This window comes from Pristis pectinata, chromosome 34 (genome assembly GCF_009764475.1).
Source record: "Pristis pectinata isolate sPriPec2 chromosome 34, sPriPec2.1.pri, whole genome shotgun sequence".
In the NCBI taxonomy this organism is placed as follows: Eukaryota; Metazoa; Chordata; class Chondrichthyes; order Rhinopristiformes; family Pristidae; genus Pristis; species Pristis pectinata.
The window spans coordinates 13200685-13218018 of NC_067438.1; the positions used below are offsets into that span (position 1 = coordinate 13200685).

At 48.7% G+C, this 17334-nt stretch overlaps 1 protein-coding gene across 1 annotated transcript in view; it reads left to right on the forward strand.

Moving 5' to 3' along the window:
• Positions 1-284: 284 nt before the first annotated feature.
• Positions 285-17334, forward strand: part of LOC127585964 (uncharacterized) — a 43488-nt gene continuing 26438 nt past the window's right edge. The window contains exons 1-4 of the mRNA XM_052043719.1: positions 285-712; positions 9101-9349; positions 11622-11882; positions 12731-13006. Coding sequence (XP_051899679.1) covers positions 637-712; positions 9101-9349; positions 11622-11882; positions 12731-13006 — 862 coding nt within the window. The 5' untranslated portion in view covers positions 285-636. The remainder of the gene's footprint in view (positions 713-9100; positions 9350-11621; positions 11883-12730; positions 13007-17334) is intronic.

The following is a 17334-nucleotide window of genomic DNA, read 5'->3' on the forward strand; positions in this document are numbered from 1 at the left end:
GGTTGGGCCGAAGGGCCTGTTTCCGTGCTCTGTGACTCTCTGACTCAGCGGGTCAGGCGGCGTCTGTGGAGGGATATGCACAGCCGACGTTTCGGGTCGAGACCCTTCACCTGGACTGGAAGAGTAGAAGGAAGGTAGCCAGCCAGGTGAAGGGTCCCGACCCCAAACGTCGACTGTGCACTTCCCTCCACAGATGCTGCCTGACCCGCTGAGTTCCTCCAGCAGTTTTGTTGTGGACGGAGACGGTTTGTGGTGATCGGTTTCCGTCGGGCTCCTGGGAGGACTCTGGAAGTCTGCCCAGCGATGTATTAGTCACCGGGACCTGCTGCTTGCGCCACCCTGTCTTGATGCAACCCGTGTTTCTGCACACTCGCCTGCACCCTGACTGGAAGTGGTTTGGCTCCGAGCCCTCCAGCTGCACATCCCGTGACAGACAGACTCTCCGCTGCCCCCACACTCCAGAGCAGTAGGGAGTGGTGATTCCTGCAGAAGGATTCTCGGTTACAGCAGTCTCTCACTGGCTGCCCCCTGGAGAGGGCACCGTTCACTCCCGAGCTGCCTCTGTCAATCTGATCTCCGCCCTCAGCACTTCACTGACGAACGACCGGGGTTCAGTCGGTGCGACGAGTCACCACGATGGAGAGTTGGAACGGACCGGCATCACTCCTTTTCACTGTGTTGTCTCTCTGCTCTGGCCCGGGAAGCCAGGCAGGTAAGGCGAGGGTGGTGGTGATGGGGAATGTCGGGGGTTACGTTTGGAAAACCCACCCATCTCTGATCTGCTGAAGATGAACGATCCCAGGCGTGGCGTCGTTAGACTGGAGGTCTTCCCCGCCTCACTCCCGGGAGCTAGAGAGGCGAGAGAGGAAATCCAAAGGGTCGCCCAAGATGTTGGGAAATTTCTGGTCTATAAACTTGGGATAAAATGATCCTTGAAAATGTTCAACCGGCGGGAGGGAACTGGCGCGGGTTCCCAAACAGGAACGTTCCGAACACTGGCACCGCATTAAGACAATTAATCTGATCATCACTGCCCCTTAACTGCCACATCAGGTCCGTCTGTTTCACCCCATCAGAGGAATGCCCTTTGTTCTATCCATTCCCCCTCCCGCCTCCGTGGTCGGCACACACATAGTGGGCCGAATGGCCTGTTTCCGCGCCGCCTGAGTTTGTAACCTTCTCTGATACCAAAAACTAATTTGATTTCTCTCGTTCTGTTCTGACTCAGGCCCCCGAATCTGAAACGTTAACTGTTTCTCTCTCCACAGATGCTGGCCGACCTGCTGAGTGTTTCCATCTTCGGCCTTAAACTTTAACTCTGCTTCTTCTCCACAGATGCTGCCCAATCTGCTCAGCGTTGCCAGCACTTTCTGTTTTTATTTGCAAAGTGTATGAGGAGTTAGCTGAAAGTTCGAAGAGGTCGCTGAGGTGATGTACTGGGAGAGCGTTGATGCACGTTATGTACAAGGACTTCCGGAGGCTTTTGAAACAGTCCCTGTCTGGAGAGTTGCCAGGTTAACGCAGCCCAGGGCAAATGATTGAGCAGGAAATGGAAGCAGTTTAACAGTGGATGTGAGCGGTGGGTCATCGAGGCGCTGGTCAGTGTGTTTTCAGATGGCAGACTATGGGAGAAAGAGTTCTGTGTCCACACTGGCTGCTTAGAGTTATAGTACTACAGCACAGAAACAGGCCCTTCGGCCCATCTAGTCCATGCCAATCTGATCTGCCTAGTCCTATCTACCTGCACCCAGACCATATCCCTCCAAACCCCTCCCATCCATGTACCTATCCAAACTTCTCTTAAATGTTACAATTGATCCTGCATTCACCACTTCTGCTGGCTGCTCGTTCCACACTCACACCACCCTGAGTGAAGTCCCCCCTCAGATTCCCCTTAAATATTTCACCTTTCACCCTGAACCTATGTCCTCTAGTTCTAGTCTCGCCCAGCCTTGGGGGAAAAAGCCTGTATGCATTCACTCTGTCTATACACCTCATAACTTTGTATACCTGTATAAGATCTCCCCTCATTCTCCTGCACTCCAGGGAATAAAGTCTTAAACTATTCAACCTTTCCCTATAACTCAGGTCTTCAAATGCCAGCAATATCCTTGTAAATTTTCTCTGCACTCTTTCGAGCTTATTCGTATCTTTCCTGTAGGTAGGTGACCAGAACTGCACACAATACTCTAAATTTGGCCTCGGCAATGTCTTATACAACTTCAACATAACATCCCAACTCCTGTACTCAATGCCCTGATTTATGAAGGCCATGTGCCACAAGGTCTCCCTACAACCCTATCTCATTGTGAAGCTGCTTTTAAGGAACTATGGATCTGTATTCCCAGGTCCCTCTGTTCTACCACACACCTCAGAGCCCTACCATTCACTGTGTAGGTGTTACCCTGGTTTCTCCTCCCAAAGTGCATCACCTCACACTTGTCTGCATTAAATTCCACCTGCCATTTTTCAGCCCATTTTCCTAGCTGGTCAACATCACACTGCAAACTTTGATAGCCTTCCTCGCTGTCCACTTTGCCCCCACTCTTTGTGTCATCTGCAAATTTGCTGATACAGTTTACCACATTATCATCTAAATCTTTAACACAGATGATAAACAACAACAGACCCAGTACCTATTCCTGTGGCACACCACTAGTCACTGGCCTCCCATCAGAGAGACTACCATTTCCAACCACTCTCTGGCTTCTCCCACTAAGCCAATGTTGAATCCAATTGCCTACTTCATCCTGAATGCCAAGCGACTTAATCTTCTGGAGCAGCCTCCCATGTGGGACTTTGTCAAAGACCTTGCTGAAGTCCACATAGACAACACCCACCGCCTCTCCCTCATTGATCTTCTTGGTAACCTCCTCGAAGAATTCTGTAAGATTGCTCAGACATGACCTACCATGCACAAAGCCACGTTGACTATCCCTAATCAGGCCCTGTCTATCCAAATACTTTATCCTGTCTCTAGCCTTCCAAGCGTACTGAAAATAAAATGAAAAGGAAGTAGCGGAAATGGGAGCAATAAATCACAAAAAGACATTGGTCAGTTGAAACTGTGGGAAAACTAGCCTCAAGTAGCTGGGAATTTAGGATGTTTGGGGTGATTTCAAGTCGAGTTGAGTCAAGTTTATTGTCATGTGCGCAAGTACAGTGAGGGACAGGTACAATGTCAGCATCACAGGCACATAGATTCAGAAAACAATATACAGAACATGTTATACATACATTATACAAGACAGTTGGAAAACAGTGTGCAAAACAGACATTAATGTGAAAACAAACACAGTCAGAGACAAGCCCATGGCAGTGCAAGAGGTGGTCTGTAGTGTTCCGTTGCTGAGGTAGGGTTAGGGTTTTGCAGGTCGGTTCAAGAACCTGATGGTTGTTGGAAAGTAGCTGTTCCCGAACTTCAGGCTTCTGTACCTCCTGCCTGATGGTAGCAGCAAGAAGAGGGCATGGTCCAGATGGTGGGGATCCTCGATGATAGATGCCACCCTCTTGAGGCAGCGCCTCCTGTAGATGCTGTCAGTGGTGGGGAGGGCTGTGCCCATGATGGACAGGTCTGTGTCCACTACTCTCTGCAGCCTCTTACGTTCCTGTGCATTGGAATTGCTGCATCAGCTTATGATGCAACCAGTCAGGGAATGTCAAATATTAAAGGAAGAGATTCACTCACAGAGTTGCTGGGTCCGTGGCGAACATCAACCACCGAATTACACTCATCTCCTTTTATTCTCCCCACATACCCATCAACTCTACCTAGATTCCACCACTAACCTACAGACTTGGGGCATTTCACAGCAGCCAATTAACCCACCGATCCACCTGTCTTTGGGATGTGGGAGGAAAACAGAGCATGTGGGGGAAACCCTTGCAGTCACAGGGAGAACGTGCAGATTCCACATACAGACAACACCCGAAGTCAGGATTGAACCCGGGTCTCTGGAGCCATGAGGTAGAGACTCTACTGGCTACGCCACTGTGCTGCCCATTGACAGTCCTTTTCAAGTGGTCCATCAGGGTGGGGGATGATATGCCCACCTGCCCTTTCTCTGCTGGGACGTTTGGAAAATCCAGATCTGTGGTGGGGGTGGGGGGGGCAGGCACCAGGGTCTAAATTATCATCTGTTCGGGACTGAAGCTGTGAAACACTTTGGCATGGCACAGTGGTTCAGTGAGGAGAGCCACTGCCTCAAATCCCGACCTCCGGTGCTGTCTGTGTAGAGTTTGTATGTTCTCCCTGTGACCGCATGGGTTTCCCCTGGGAGCTCTGGTTTCCTCCCACATCCCAAAGATGTTTGGGTTGGTAGGTTACTTGCTTGTTGCAAACTGCCCTTTTTTCCTTTCACTCTCTGGTATATTTTAGCTATATTTATGTTCTGCATGTTATCTGAATCTATAAGCCTGTGATGCAAGGTTTTCATTGCACCTGTACATCACCGTACATCAAAACACACAGTGGAATACATCTTTTGCGTGGAGTGTCCTGGGGGCAGCCTGCAAGTGTCGCCACATTTCCAGTGCCAACATAGCACACCCGCAGCTCCTAACCTGTACGTCTTTGGAATGTGGGAGGAAACCGGAGCACCCAGAGGAAACCCACGCAGACACACGGGGAGAATGTACAAACTCCTTACAGACAGTGGCCGGAATTGAACCTGGGTCGCTGGCGCTGTCACAGCATTAGGCTAACCGTTACGCTACTGTGCCTGCAAAGCTGACTTGTGTGTGGGTGACTGGTGAAATGTGGGCAGAGTTGATGGGAATGTGGGGAGAATAAAATGGGATTAGAATAAAAGGGTGCTTGATGGGCTGCTTTCATGCCCTATCTCTCTATGACTTGCACGCACAATCTTCAACTCTCTTCTGCAAAAGAGGACAGTTGTCTCAGCACACATTAGTGTGGTCAAACCTCTCTGCCCCTTCCAATGGGTAGATCTCTTTTTTTAATGCTTCTCTAAAGCTTAGAGCCTGCTTGTAGGTGAACTGGTTAACACGCTTTCTGGAGCCATTCTACAGTGGTCAGTAGATCTATTTCTCACTGTCAGAGTCACTCACATCCATTAAGAACTAGGGGGTCAGTTTGGATCAATGTTGAAGCATATCCCCCTTTGGGAAATGCGGATATTGGTCTGGGAATAGCAACTCAGTGAGAACACCACAAGATGTGGTCACTTCCAGACGCTGCACTGTGAGGAACCTTCTGCACAGCCACTGTCACACTGGCATAAGCACCAGTGGATGGATTGGGGTGGGGGGAGAGGGCAGGAGGGATGGAGGGAGAGTCTGTGGGAGCAGGTAAAGCACAGATAAAACTGGGACTGTGGTGTGGTCGGAGGGGTAATGAGGGAGTATTGGTGTTGGTATTGGTTTATTATTGTCACTTGTACTGAGGTACAGTGAAAAACTTGTCTTACAAACCGATTGTACAAGTCAATTCATTACACAGTGCAGTTACATTGAGTTAGTACAGAGTGCATTGAGGTAGTACAGGTAAAAACAATAACAGTACAGTGCAAAGTGTTACAGCTACAGAGAAGGTGCAGTGCAATAAGGTGCGAGGTCACAACAAGGTAGATTGTGAGGTCAGAGTCCATCTCATTGTATAAGGGAACCATTCAATAGTCTTATCACAGTGGGGTAGAAGCTGTCCTTAAGTCTGGTGGTATGTGCCCTCAGGCTCCTGTACCTTCTACCCGATGGAAGACAAGAGAAGAGAGAATGATCCGGGTGGGTGGGGTCTTTGATTATACTGGCTGCTTCACCAAGACAACGAGAGGTAAAGAGTCCAAGCAGGGAAGGCTGGTGTCCGTGATACGCTGGGCTGTGTCCACAGCTCTCTGCAGTTTCTTGTGGTCCTGGGCAGAGCAGTTGCCATACCAAGCCGTGATACATCCAGATAGGATGCTTTCTCTGGTGCATCAGTAAAAGTTGGTGAGAATCAAAGGGGACATGCCAAATTTCTTTAGCCTCCTGAGGAAGTAGAGACACTGGTGAGCTTTCTTGGCCGTGGCATCTACGTGAGTTGATCAGGACAGGCTGTTGGTGATGTTCACTCCCAGGAACTTTAAGTGCTGCACTGTCAGGTACTGTGAATCCCCTGATTCACTGTGAATACACTGAATCAGTGGGACGGTACAGGGGCCATGCAATGTGGAGGGGCAGGTTAGAGGTTGTGGTGTACTGACGGAGGGAGGTGCACAGTTAGTGGGTCAGTGAGGCACTCTCTGACCCAGTGGGGGAGTGGCGCTCTGTCGGCACTGGGGGGGAGCAGAATTGGGGGCCAGTGTTTTCTTGGCACTGGGCTGCAACACACTGATGAGTCAGTGCAGAGGGAATGCTGTACTATTTTGTTTTTAAATGAGAAAAGCAAATTTATTACAAGTACTACACCAAACTATTACAAGCTACAACAACTGAACTTCCAATTACAATATTACCATCCTCATCCAGGATGCATTCAATCCCCTGGGGTGCCCAACAGTCCAGGAACACCTCCACAGTGTCCATGGACGCTGCCTGTTCTTTCTCAACGGATACTCGGGCAGGAACACAACCCCGGAAGATGGCAGGCAGTCGGCTCGGCCCATGTCCCTCGAATGGCCAGTTTGGCTAGGGACAAGGGGACCAGGACGTCCTCCTCCCAACCCACCCCGCTCCGCACCAGGTGACCGAATATTAGGAGGGTAGGGCTAAAGTGCAGTCAGCAGGCAAGGAGCAGCCCCTTCAAATAGGCAAATAGGGGCTGTGAGCTCACACCCTCCACATGTTACATGGTCTCTTGCGGCCCACAGATGTGACAAGTGGCTGGGGAATCCCATGTACCAACTCATAACTGGGCTCCACTCTATGTAGCATCCTGGGGTATTGCTTGGTGCACAGGGACTCTCGCAGTTCCTCACTGGGGACGGAAACTGTCGTGGTTTGTACTGCACTTTGGGCTGTCGTTAGTGGGGGAAGGCAGAGCGTTGATCTAGAGAGAGGGTGTGAATGCATAGTTAAACGCTGGGCAGGTGCCAGCGTGCTGCATTCTCTTCTCAGAGAAGGAAATGAAGTCAAGGTTTTGAAGAAAGGAATTTCAGGTGTGTAATCTTCACCCATATTTCTTACGGTACAGGGGAAGAGGCCGTTTGGCCCATTGAATCTTTGCATTCAATTATGGCAGATTTTTTACTTTAAACCCATTATCCTGCCTTTTCCCTGTAATCTTTAAACCCCTTCACCACTCAAGAAATTTGTCAATCTCTGCCTTAAATACACCCAATGACTTGACCTCCACATCCGTCTGTGGCAATGAATTCCACAAATTCCCCCGCCCTCTGGCTGAAGAAATTCCTCCTCATCTCAGTTCTGAAGGGACGTCCTTTTATTCTGGGGCTGTGCTCTCATCCGAGACACTCCCACTGATGGAAACATCCTCTCCACAACCACTCTATCCAGTCCTTTCAGTATCCTGTATGTTGCAATGTGATATCCCCCCTTCACCCTTCTGAACTCCATCGAGCACAGGCCCAGAGACATCAAACGCTCCTCATATGTTAGCAGTACCAGCGCAGTCCAACACCTTCCCACTTACACCTGTGACCCTTTGGATGATCTTCAACAGTTTCCAGTTCCCTGATCCTAACTGGCTCATTTTCACCATGGACATCCAATCCTTCTGCAACTCCATCCCGCACCAGGATGCTCTGAGGGCCCTCTGCATCTTCCTTAAACAAAAGCCCTTGAGTTCCCTCTGCCAACACATCCGCCTGGCCGCACTCGTCCTCAGCATTGAACAACAACCCCTTCAATTCCACACACTTTCTGCAGATCAAAGGTGTAGCTGTGAGAACTCACTTGGGCCCAAGGTCAGCCTGCCTTTTTCTGGGATAGAACAGAGAACTATACAGCACAGGAACAGACAACAGTGTTATGCCAAACTAATTAAACTAGTACTTAAATGCCTAACTAAATTAATCCCTTCTGCCTACACAATGTCCATATCCCTCCATACTCTGCACATTCATGTGCCTATTTAAGAGCCTCTTAAACACCTCAATTGTATTTGCTTCCACTACACCCCTGGCAGTGCATTCCAGGCACCCACCACTCTCTGTGTGAAAGAAAACACTGCACATCTCCTTTGAACTTACCCCTCTCACCTTAAATGCATGCCCTCTAGTATTAGATATTTCGACCCTGGGAAAAGGATGCTGGCTGTCTGATCTATCTGTACCTCTCATAATCTTATGAACTTCTATCAGGTCTCTCCTCAGCCTCCGCCGCCCAAGAGAAAACAACCCAAGGTTGTCCAACCTCTCCTTATAGCTCATGGCCTCTAATCCAGGCAGCATCCTGGTAAACCCCTTCTGCACTTGGATACTTGGAAAAGTTTTTGTTTCAGCACCATTCGGGGTCCCTCACTCAACCCTTTTCCTGGTACATCGATGACTGCATTGGGGCTGCTTCCTGCCCTCATACAGAACTCGAAAATGTTATTGCCCTTTCTGCCAATTCCTCGCCTGCTCTCATCCTCACACAGCGCATCGCCAGGTCTTTCCGGCCCTCACTGATCTCACAAATGTCCTTCACAAACCTACAGACTCCCAGGGCGATCTGTACTGTTCTTTCTCCCACTCTGCCCCTCCAGGACTCCGGAACTTTTCCCCGTTCTCTTTCTCCCTCATACTTGCCGTGGCGATGAGAATTTCCACACAGTTGCCTCTGAAACCTCTCACTTCCTCTTGAACCTTGGCTTCCCCTCTGTCATAAAGGACCACGCCCCAGTATGTTTGTCTGTCACTGAGAGGAGACCCTGTAGTGGGAGCCTGTGACTGCTGCTCCTGCCCTCCTTGGTGCTGGGGGTTGGGACGTTCTGTTGGAGTCGCCTGTGTGAGTAACTGTTTGGGCCGACGCAGCAAGGTCTGTTTTAGTGCTGGGGAGCCAGACCAGGGGGCTGTTTGATCCGGGATGGTGTCTCTGTGGTTGTGCACTCATCCGGGCAAGTGGAGAGTGTTCCATCAGACTCCTGGAATTGTGCCCTGTAAATGGTGGGGATCCTTGGTCGTTTTCTCACACTCCTCTCTCTCTCTGTTCTTTTGCTCAGTCTCCCACAGCTTGATGTATTTCTACCTCCAATCCGTCAACATTTCTGACCTGCCAGACTTCTCCAGGGTCGGCATGTTGGACGACCTGCAGATAGACTACTACGACAGCACCCTCGAAGAAGTAGAAGCCAGGCAGCAGTGGATCGCAGACGGTTTCTCGGCTGAGTACTGGAAACAGCAGAAAGAAATCACAGACAAAGTTCATCAGTTCCTCTCTATGTATCTGAAACAAATCAGCTCGTTCTTGAGTATGTGTCTTTGACTTCCACTCCACTACCCTTTGAGGCTAACAGTAAATTGCAGTGTCAATGTCCCTTACCTGGTCACCTGCCACAATGACGCTCCCCAGATGTAACTCCTTGCTGGGACTCCCTGTGTTGTGCTGCACTTTCAGTACATATTTACTTACTGCATCTCCCTGTTCTCAACACGAAACATGTTGATGTCACGATCTTCCACTGTGACTCTGCAGTGGACGCGCATCGGCGCAGACGGTACAGTCTCCCACTGTGAGCCCCTGCTCTGTCCCTCATATTGACGAACAGTACACAGTCCTTCAATGTGCTCTCTGCTCTGTTGGCACAGCAGTGCCCACTGGACAGTCTCAGCATGACCTTGGCTTTGTACTGTGCACTCTGCACAAGTTCAAGTTTATTGTTGTCATAGGCATAAATGCACAAGATACAACTGCCATGAAAATTAGCCTATTGCAGCACCAGCGCGGTACATTACAAGACAAGGACAAACATAAGTTAACATGAAGTCAAATTATTATATGGATTAGAAAGTTTGCTTGGGTTAGTAAGTTTGCTTGCGTTAGTCAGTTGGCTTGGGTTAGGAATTTTGCTGATGATACAAAGGTTGGTGGTGTAAGGGATAGTGTAGAAGGTTGCTGTAGATTACAACAGGATATTGATAGAATGCAGAGCTGGGCTGAGAAGCAGATGGAGTTCAACCCAGAAAAGTGCAAACACTGATACACTTCGGGAGATCAAATTTGAAGGCAGAATGCAAGGCTAATTGCAGGACTCTTGGCAGCGTGGACGAACAGAGGGATCTTCGGGTCCACATCCATAGATCCCTCAAGATTGCCGTGCAGGTTGATAGGGTTGTTAAGAAGGCGTATGATGTGTTGGCCTTCATTAGTCGGGGTATTGAGTTCAAGAGCTGCAAGGTAACATTGCAGTTCTATGGAACTCTGGTTAGACCACACTTGGAGAATTGTGTTCAGTTCTGGTCGCCTCATTATAGGAAGGATGTGGAAGCTTTAGCGAGGGTACAGAGGAGATTTATCAGGATGCTGCCTGGATTGGAGAGCATGCCTTATGAGCATAGGCTGAGCGAGCTAGGGCTTTTCTCTTTGGAGAGAAGGAGGATGAGAGGTGATTTGATAGAGGTGTACAAGATGATAAGAGGCACAGATCGAGTGGACAGTAAGAGACTTTTTCCCAGGGTGACAATGGCTGACACGAGGGGGCATAATTTTAAAGTGATTGGAGGAAGGTACAGTATAAGGGGGATGTCAGGGGTAAGTGTTTTACTCAGAGAGTGGTGGGTATGTGGAACACACTGCCTGCAGAGGTTATAGGGGCAGATACTTTAGGGACATTTAAGAGACTATTAGATAGACACATGAATGATACAGAAATGGAGGTCTATGTGGGAGGGAAGGGTTAGATAGATCTTGGAGTAGGATAAAATGTCGGCACAACATCTTGGGCCAAAAGGCCTTACTGTGCTGTAATGTTCTGTATTCTAACATAAATTATGCATAATGGGCACATATGAAAAAAACAATAAAATAAACAGAATGATATATGTGCAAGATTGAAAAAAATATAGTCTGAGGAAGTGTTAAGGCTTTTCAGGTGGGTTCAAGAACCTGACGGCAGTGGGGAAGAAGCTGTTGTTGAACCTTGAGGTGTGGGGTCTTCAGGCTCCTGTACCTCCTGCCTGATGGCAGCATCGAGAAGAGGGCACGGCCCGGATGGTGGGGGTCCTCGATGATGGATGTCGCCTCTTGTAGATGTCCTCGATGGTGGGGAGAGCTGTCCCGGGATGGAACTGGCTGAGTCCACTACTCTCTGTAGTCCCTTGCGTTTCTGTGCGTTGGGAGTTCCCACACCAGGCCCTGATGCAACCAGTCAGAATGCTTTCCACCGTACGTTTGTAGAACTTTGTCAGAGACTTTGATGACATGCTGAATCTCCTTAAACTTCTCTCCCACCATGAATAAGCCTCTGTGCCATGCACACACTTGCTCACCTGGATGACTGATGCCATCAGACCCTGTGCTTTGTACCACACACTGACACACGTTGTACACAGTACACTGTTGCCCTGTGCTCTCTTCCGTGACTGTACACGGTCTCTCACTGTGGCCCACTGCTCTGTACACCTCATGGTCACGCAGTGCACGCAGCATTTACGTGTTTAGCAGGGCCTTATCTGGATGGGTCTGAGTTCTAAGCATTGGAAACCTCAGCCATTAATGTGGATTAATCTGTTGATCCTTTGCAGGTATCAGCTACATCCAGGGAATCTGGGGCTGCACACAATCTGGAAATATGTCCAATACGATTCTAAAGTTGAACGTCCCAGATATTGGAGAGATCATCTGTGACATCGCTACAGAGAAGTGTACGGGCACTGGTGTCCTCGCAATGTTCAACGATCAGCTTAACCAACTCATTTTCACTGACTTTGCTGCAGTGAACGCGATCTGCATTCAGTATTTGCAGAGAGCTCTTCAGCTTGGTAAAGAGGTGCTTGAAAGGCAAGGCAAGTGGAACATCTCAGTGTGTAACCTCCATGTGTGACAGTGAGGGAGCTCCTGGTCCAGGATAGTGAGGGATATCTCAGTCCGAGACAGTTAGGAATCTCCCAATCTGAGATGGTGAGTGGTGTCCCGATCCGAGATGGTAAGGGATGTCCCGATTCGAGGTAGTGAGGGGTGTCCCGATCTGAGATGGTGAAGGATTTCCTGATCTCAGAAGGTGAGGGAGCTCCCAGACTGGGACATTGAGGGTTCTCCTGATTTTGGACAGAGAGGGAGCTCCTGATACAAGATGGGTCGGGATGTTCCAATTCAGGGAATGAGAGTGATCTCCTAATTCAAAACAGTGAAGAGGCTCTCAATCTGAGATATCGAGTGAACTCCCGATGCAAGACAGTGAGGAATCTTCTGATCTGGGAATCCTGGACAGTGAGGGATCTCATGATTCCAGGACAGTGAGGGAACTCCCAATCTGGGACATTGAGGGATCACTGGATCCAAGCCAGTGAGCTGAACATTAACTTTAGACAACAAAGGCATGCTCCATCTTCGAATTTGAGGACAATATGAATCTGGGACATTGGGTGACACCTGGATTGGGAACAGTGCCTGTAACCTCGATCTAGGCCTGTCAGATTAATGAACGTAACCTCTGGCTGTAGTCTGCATGGCCTGGGGCTGGTGAGTGTGATTTCAGACTGAATAGTGAGTGTCATGGTGAGGCAGGTTCCAGTCTGAGGCAGTGAGGAGAGTGTGTGTAATCCCAACCTTGGACACTGTCATTTCCATCTGTGAAGGTGGGGTAACGTCACTCTGTGTTGAGTTAGTGATGTTATTCACCGTTCTTCCCCAGTTGCTCCAGAGCTTCGGGTGTTGACAAGGAAGCCCACAGCTACTGAAGGCCAGAGTCTCCGGTGCATCATCACTCCCTTCTACCCCCGTGCCATCAACGCCACTTGGCTGAAGAGCGGGCAGGTGGTCTCTGAGGGCTACAAGGAGACTGTGCTACCAAACTACAACGAAACGTACTGGATGGAGCTCATCATTGAGCTGCAGGACAATGATCCGAAGATGTATACCTGTCAGGTCCAGCACAGCAGCCTGTCAGAAACACTGATGCTGAGGGGAGGTAGGTCACTGTACGGTACAGAACTTGCTTCATTCTGCCTGTGGTGGCTCATAGACTCATACAGCACTGAATGAGGCCCTTCAGCCCAACCCATTCATGCTGACCCTCTGGTACCCATCTATTCTAACCAACATTTGGTCTGGAGCTTTCTCTGCCTCGGCGATTCAAGTTCTTGTCAAAAACACAATCAGATTTATTATCACTGACATATGCTGTGGGGGTAGAGGGGGTAGAAGGGTGGGTTAGCAAGTTTGCAGTGTTGTGGATAGTGTGGAGGACTGTCGAAGCTTACAGAGGGATATTGATAGGTTGCAGAGCTGGGCTGAGAAGCGGCAGATGGAGTTCAATCCGGAGAAGTGTGAGGTAGTGTACTTTGGAAGGACAAACTCCAAGGCGGAGTACAAGGTTAATGGCAGGATTCTGGGTAGTGTGGAGGAGCAGAGATATCTGGGGGTTCATATCCACAGATCACTGAAAGTGGATATGAACAGGTGGTTAGGATAGTTAAGAAAGCTTATGGGATGTTAGCTTTCATAAGTCATGGGATCGAGTTTAAGAGCCACGAGGTAATGATGCAGCTCTACAAAACTCTGGTTAGACCACACTTGGAGTACTGTGTTCAGTTCTGGTCGCCTCATTATAGGAAGGATGTGGAAGCGTTGGAAAGGGTGCAGAGGAGATTTACCAGGACGCTGCCTAGATTGGAGAGTATGGATTATGAGGAGAGACTAAGGGAGCTAGGGCTTTACTCTTGGGAGAGAAGGAGGATGTGCGGAGACATGATAGAGGTGTACAAAGTATTAAGAGGAATAGATAGAGTAGACAGCCAGTGCCTCTTGCCCAGGGCCCCAGTGCTCAATACAAGAGGGCATGGCTTTAAAGTAATGGGTGGGGAGATATCAGAAGGAGGTTTTTCACCTAGAGAGTGGTTGGTGCATGGAATGCGCTGCCTGGGGTAGTGGTGGAGGAAGATACATTGGTCAGGTTCAAGTGATTGTTAGATAAGCATATGGAGGAATTTAAAATAGAGGGATATGTGGGACGAAGGGGTTAGATAGTCTTAGGCGAGTTTTAAAGGTCGGCATAACATGGTGGGCTGAAGGGCCTATATTGTGTTGTATTGTTCTATGGTTCTATGATGTAAAATGTGTTGTTTCTGCAGCAGGAAAGACATAACATTGCTATAAATTGCAAAAGTAAATAAATAGTACAAAAAGAAAGGAATAGCGAGGTAGTGTTCATGGGTTCATGGACCATTGAGAAATCTAATGGCGGAGGGGAAGAAGCTGTTCCTGAATCATTGAGTGTGCATCTTCAGGCTCCTGTACCTCCTCCCTGATGGTAGTAACATGTCCCGGCTGGTGAGGGTCCGTACTGATGGATGAGGCACTGCCTCCTAAAGATGTCCTTGATGGTGGGGAGGGTTGTGCCCATGATGGAGCTGGTTGAATCTACAACCTCTGCTGTCTCTTGTACTTTTAAATATCTAGGTAATTCTTAAATGCTGTGAGAGTCTCTGCCTCCATCACCCCCTCAAGCAGTGCGTTCCCAACTCCCACCACCCTCTTGTGAAACAATTTTCCCCTATATTCCCTCTAAGCTTCTTAATCCTTACCTTACTCCTACCTCTCAAGTTATAGACACCTCTGCTATGGGGAAAAGTTTATTATTGTTAAAGAAAGCAAATAAAACTGGCTGCGTTCTTCCAGCATTTTGTGTTTGTTTCCTGTGTACACCCCTCACAGATTTGTATAACTCCCTCAGGTCTCCCCTCAGCCTCCTCCCCTCCAGGGAAAACAGACCCAGCCTATCCTGTCTCTCCTCATTGGAACGCTCCATCCCAGCCAACATCCTGGTGAATCTCCTCTGCACCCTCTCCAGTGCAGTCACGTCCTTCCTGTACTCCGGTGATGAGAACTGTACACAATGCTCTGGATGTGGCCTCGTCAATGTTTTATAAAGCTGTACCATAACTTTCCTGCTCTTACATTCTATGCCCTGATTAATGAGCATCCTGTATGCATTCTTCACCACTCTGTCTACCTCTCTGAAAGACCTCTGAAAATTTCTGGAGGAACTCAGCAGGCCAGGCAGCATCCATGGAGCAAAGCAGGCGGTCAACGTTTTGGGTCAGGACCCTTCTTGAAGACCCAAAATGTTGACCGCCTGCTACTCTCCACGGATGCTGCTTGGCCTGTTGTGTTCTTTCAGCATCATTGTGTTTTTCACCTAGATTCCAGCATCCGCAGTCCTTTGTTTCTCCTCTGTTTCTCTGAAAACTTCGTACTTCCAAGAACATATCCCATTTCCTTTTTGAAAGTAATTATTTACTGGATTCTTTTACCAGTAAAGTTCCCTCTGGTTTCCAGTTGTCCTGTCACAGGAAGCAGTTATGAGTTGTGGGTCAAAGAAATGTAGAAGTCACTCAAAAGAAAGAACAATTAAGAAGCAAATGGAATTGCGGGGCAAGGCCTGACTGTCAAATGGTCACTGCCTGGCTGACGAGTGACTGATATTCAAAGAGTCATAGAATCTTACTGCACGGAAGCAAGCCCTTCAGCCCAACTGGTCCATGCCAAGCAAGATCCCCACCTAAGCTAGTCCCATTCGCCCGCGTTTGGCCCATATCCCTCTAAACCTTGCCTGTCCATGTACCTTTTCAAGTACCTTCTAACTGCTATCAATGTACCTGTCTCAACCACTTCCTCCAGCACCTCATTCCATATATGGACCACCCTCTGGGTGAAAAGGTAACTCCTCAGGTTCCTTTTTTATCTCTCTAATCTCTCACCTTAAGCCTATGCCCTTGATTCCCCAACCCCTGGGAAAAAGACCACGCATTGACCCTACCTGTGTCCCTTACGATTCTATACACCTTGATAAGCTCACAACTCATGTCAATAAGGAGGACCTTTCAGGGTCAACAGTTTTTGCCATTTGCTGTTTCTGGTGCCTGGGCTGATGCCAGGTGATCCGCTTTGGTTTATTTCAATTGACCGGCTTGCTCAGCCATTTCAGAGCACAGTTAAAAGTCAACCACCCTGCTGTGGTAAAGAAGGCGTATGGCCTGCTTTCCTTTATTGGTCGAGGCATTGAGTTCAGGAGTCAGGAAGTTAAGTTGCAGCTTTATAAAACTCTGGTTAGGCTGCATCTGGATTATTGCATTCAGATCTGGTCGCCCCATTATAGGAAGGATGTGGAGGCTTTGGAAAGGGTGCAGAAGAGGTTTACTGGGATGCTGTCTGGATTCGAGGGCATGTGGTATAAGGAGAGGTTGGGCAAACTTCTCTGGAGTGGCAGAGACTGAGAGGAGAGCTGACAGAAGATCATAAAATTATGAGGCACGTAGGTAGACAGCTGGTATCTTTTTTCCAGGGTCAAAATATTGAATACTAGAGGACATGCATTTAAGGTGAGAGGGGAAAGTTCAAAGGAGGTGTGCGCGGCAAGTTTTTGACAGAGAGTGGTGGGTGCCTGGAATGGGCTGCCAGGGCTGGTGGTGGAAGCAGATACAATTGAGGCATTTCAGAAGCTCTTGGATAGCCACGTGAATATGCAGAGAATGGAGGGATATGGACCATTTGCAGGCAGAAGGGATTGGTTTAAATAGGTGTCATTAGTTTAATTAGTTCGGCAAAACATCGTGGGCTGAAGATCCTTTGTCTGTGCTGCACTGTTTCAGAAATGGAACCCTTTGCTGGCTGGGATTAGACAGGGGTGAGAACTGAAGTGTGGGAATGCAGAAGCTGTGGTTGAGATCCCCATCAACTAAGGAACAGGTTAAGAATAAAGGACAACATCGTAAAGACACTGGCGTGGGGCTGGTGATTCCAGGTTTCAGAGACGCACAACTTCAGCTGAACAAAGTCTCCACTGAGGGAATCAAGTCTATGGGGAGTCTCCAGAGAAAGTAGTAAGATGCTTAAACATGAAGCACTGTCACTGAAACCGAAAGGGAAATGTTAGTTTGAAAAGTTATTCATTTATTTATGCCCAGCTCAGGGTGAGGGACATTGAACTTCCACACAGTTCCACACCCAATATTGTGCCACAAATACTCCAGACGTAGGGCTGTGGAGGGAAATGGACAGTCGACATTTTGGGTTGAGGTCCTCCATCTTGGAACGTTGACTGTCCATTTCCCTCCACAGATGCTGCCTGACCCACTGAGTTCCTCCAGCGGTTTGTGTGTTGCTCCAGATTCCAGCGTCTGCTGTCTCTGGTGACTCCCTGAATAGGGATGTGTTGACTGAGATCCAGAGTAACATTTGTTCTACACTGCCCACTGCACCCCCCCCAAACTGTGTGACGTTCCGCAGATTATGCCT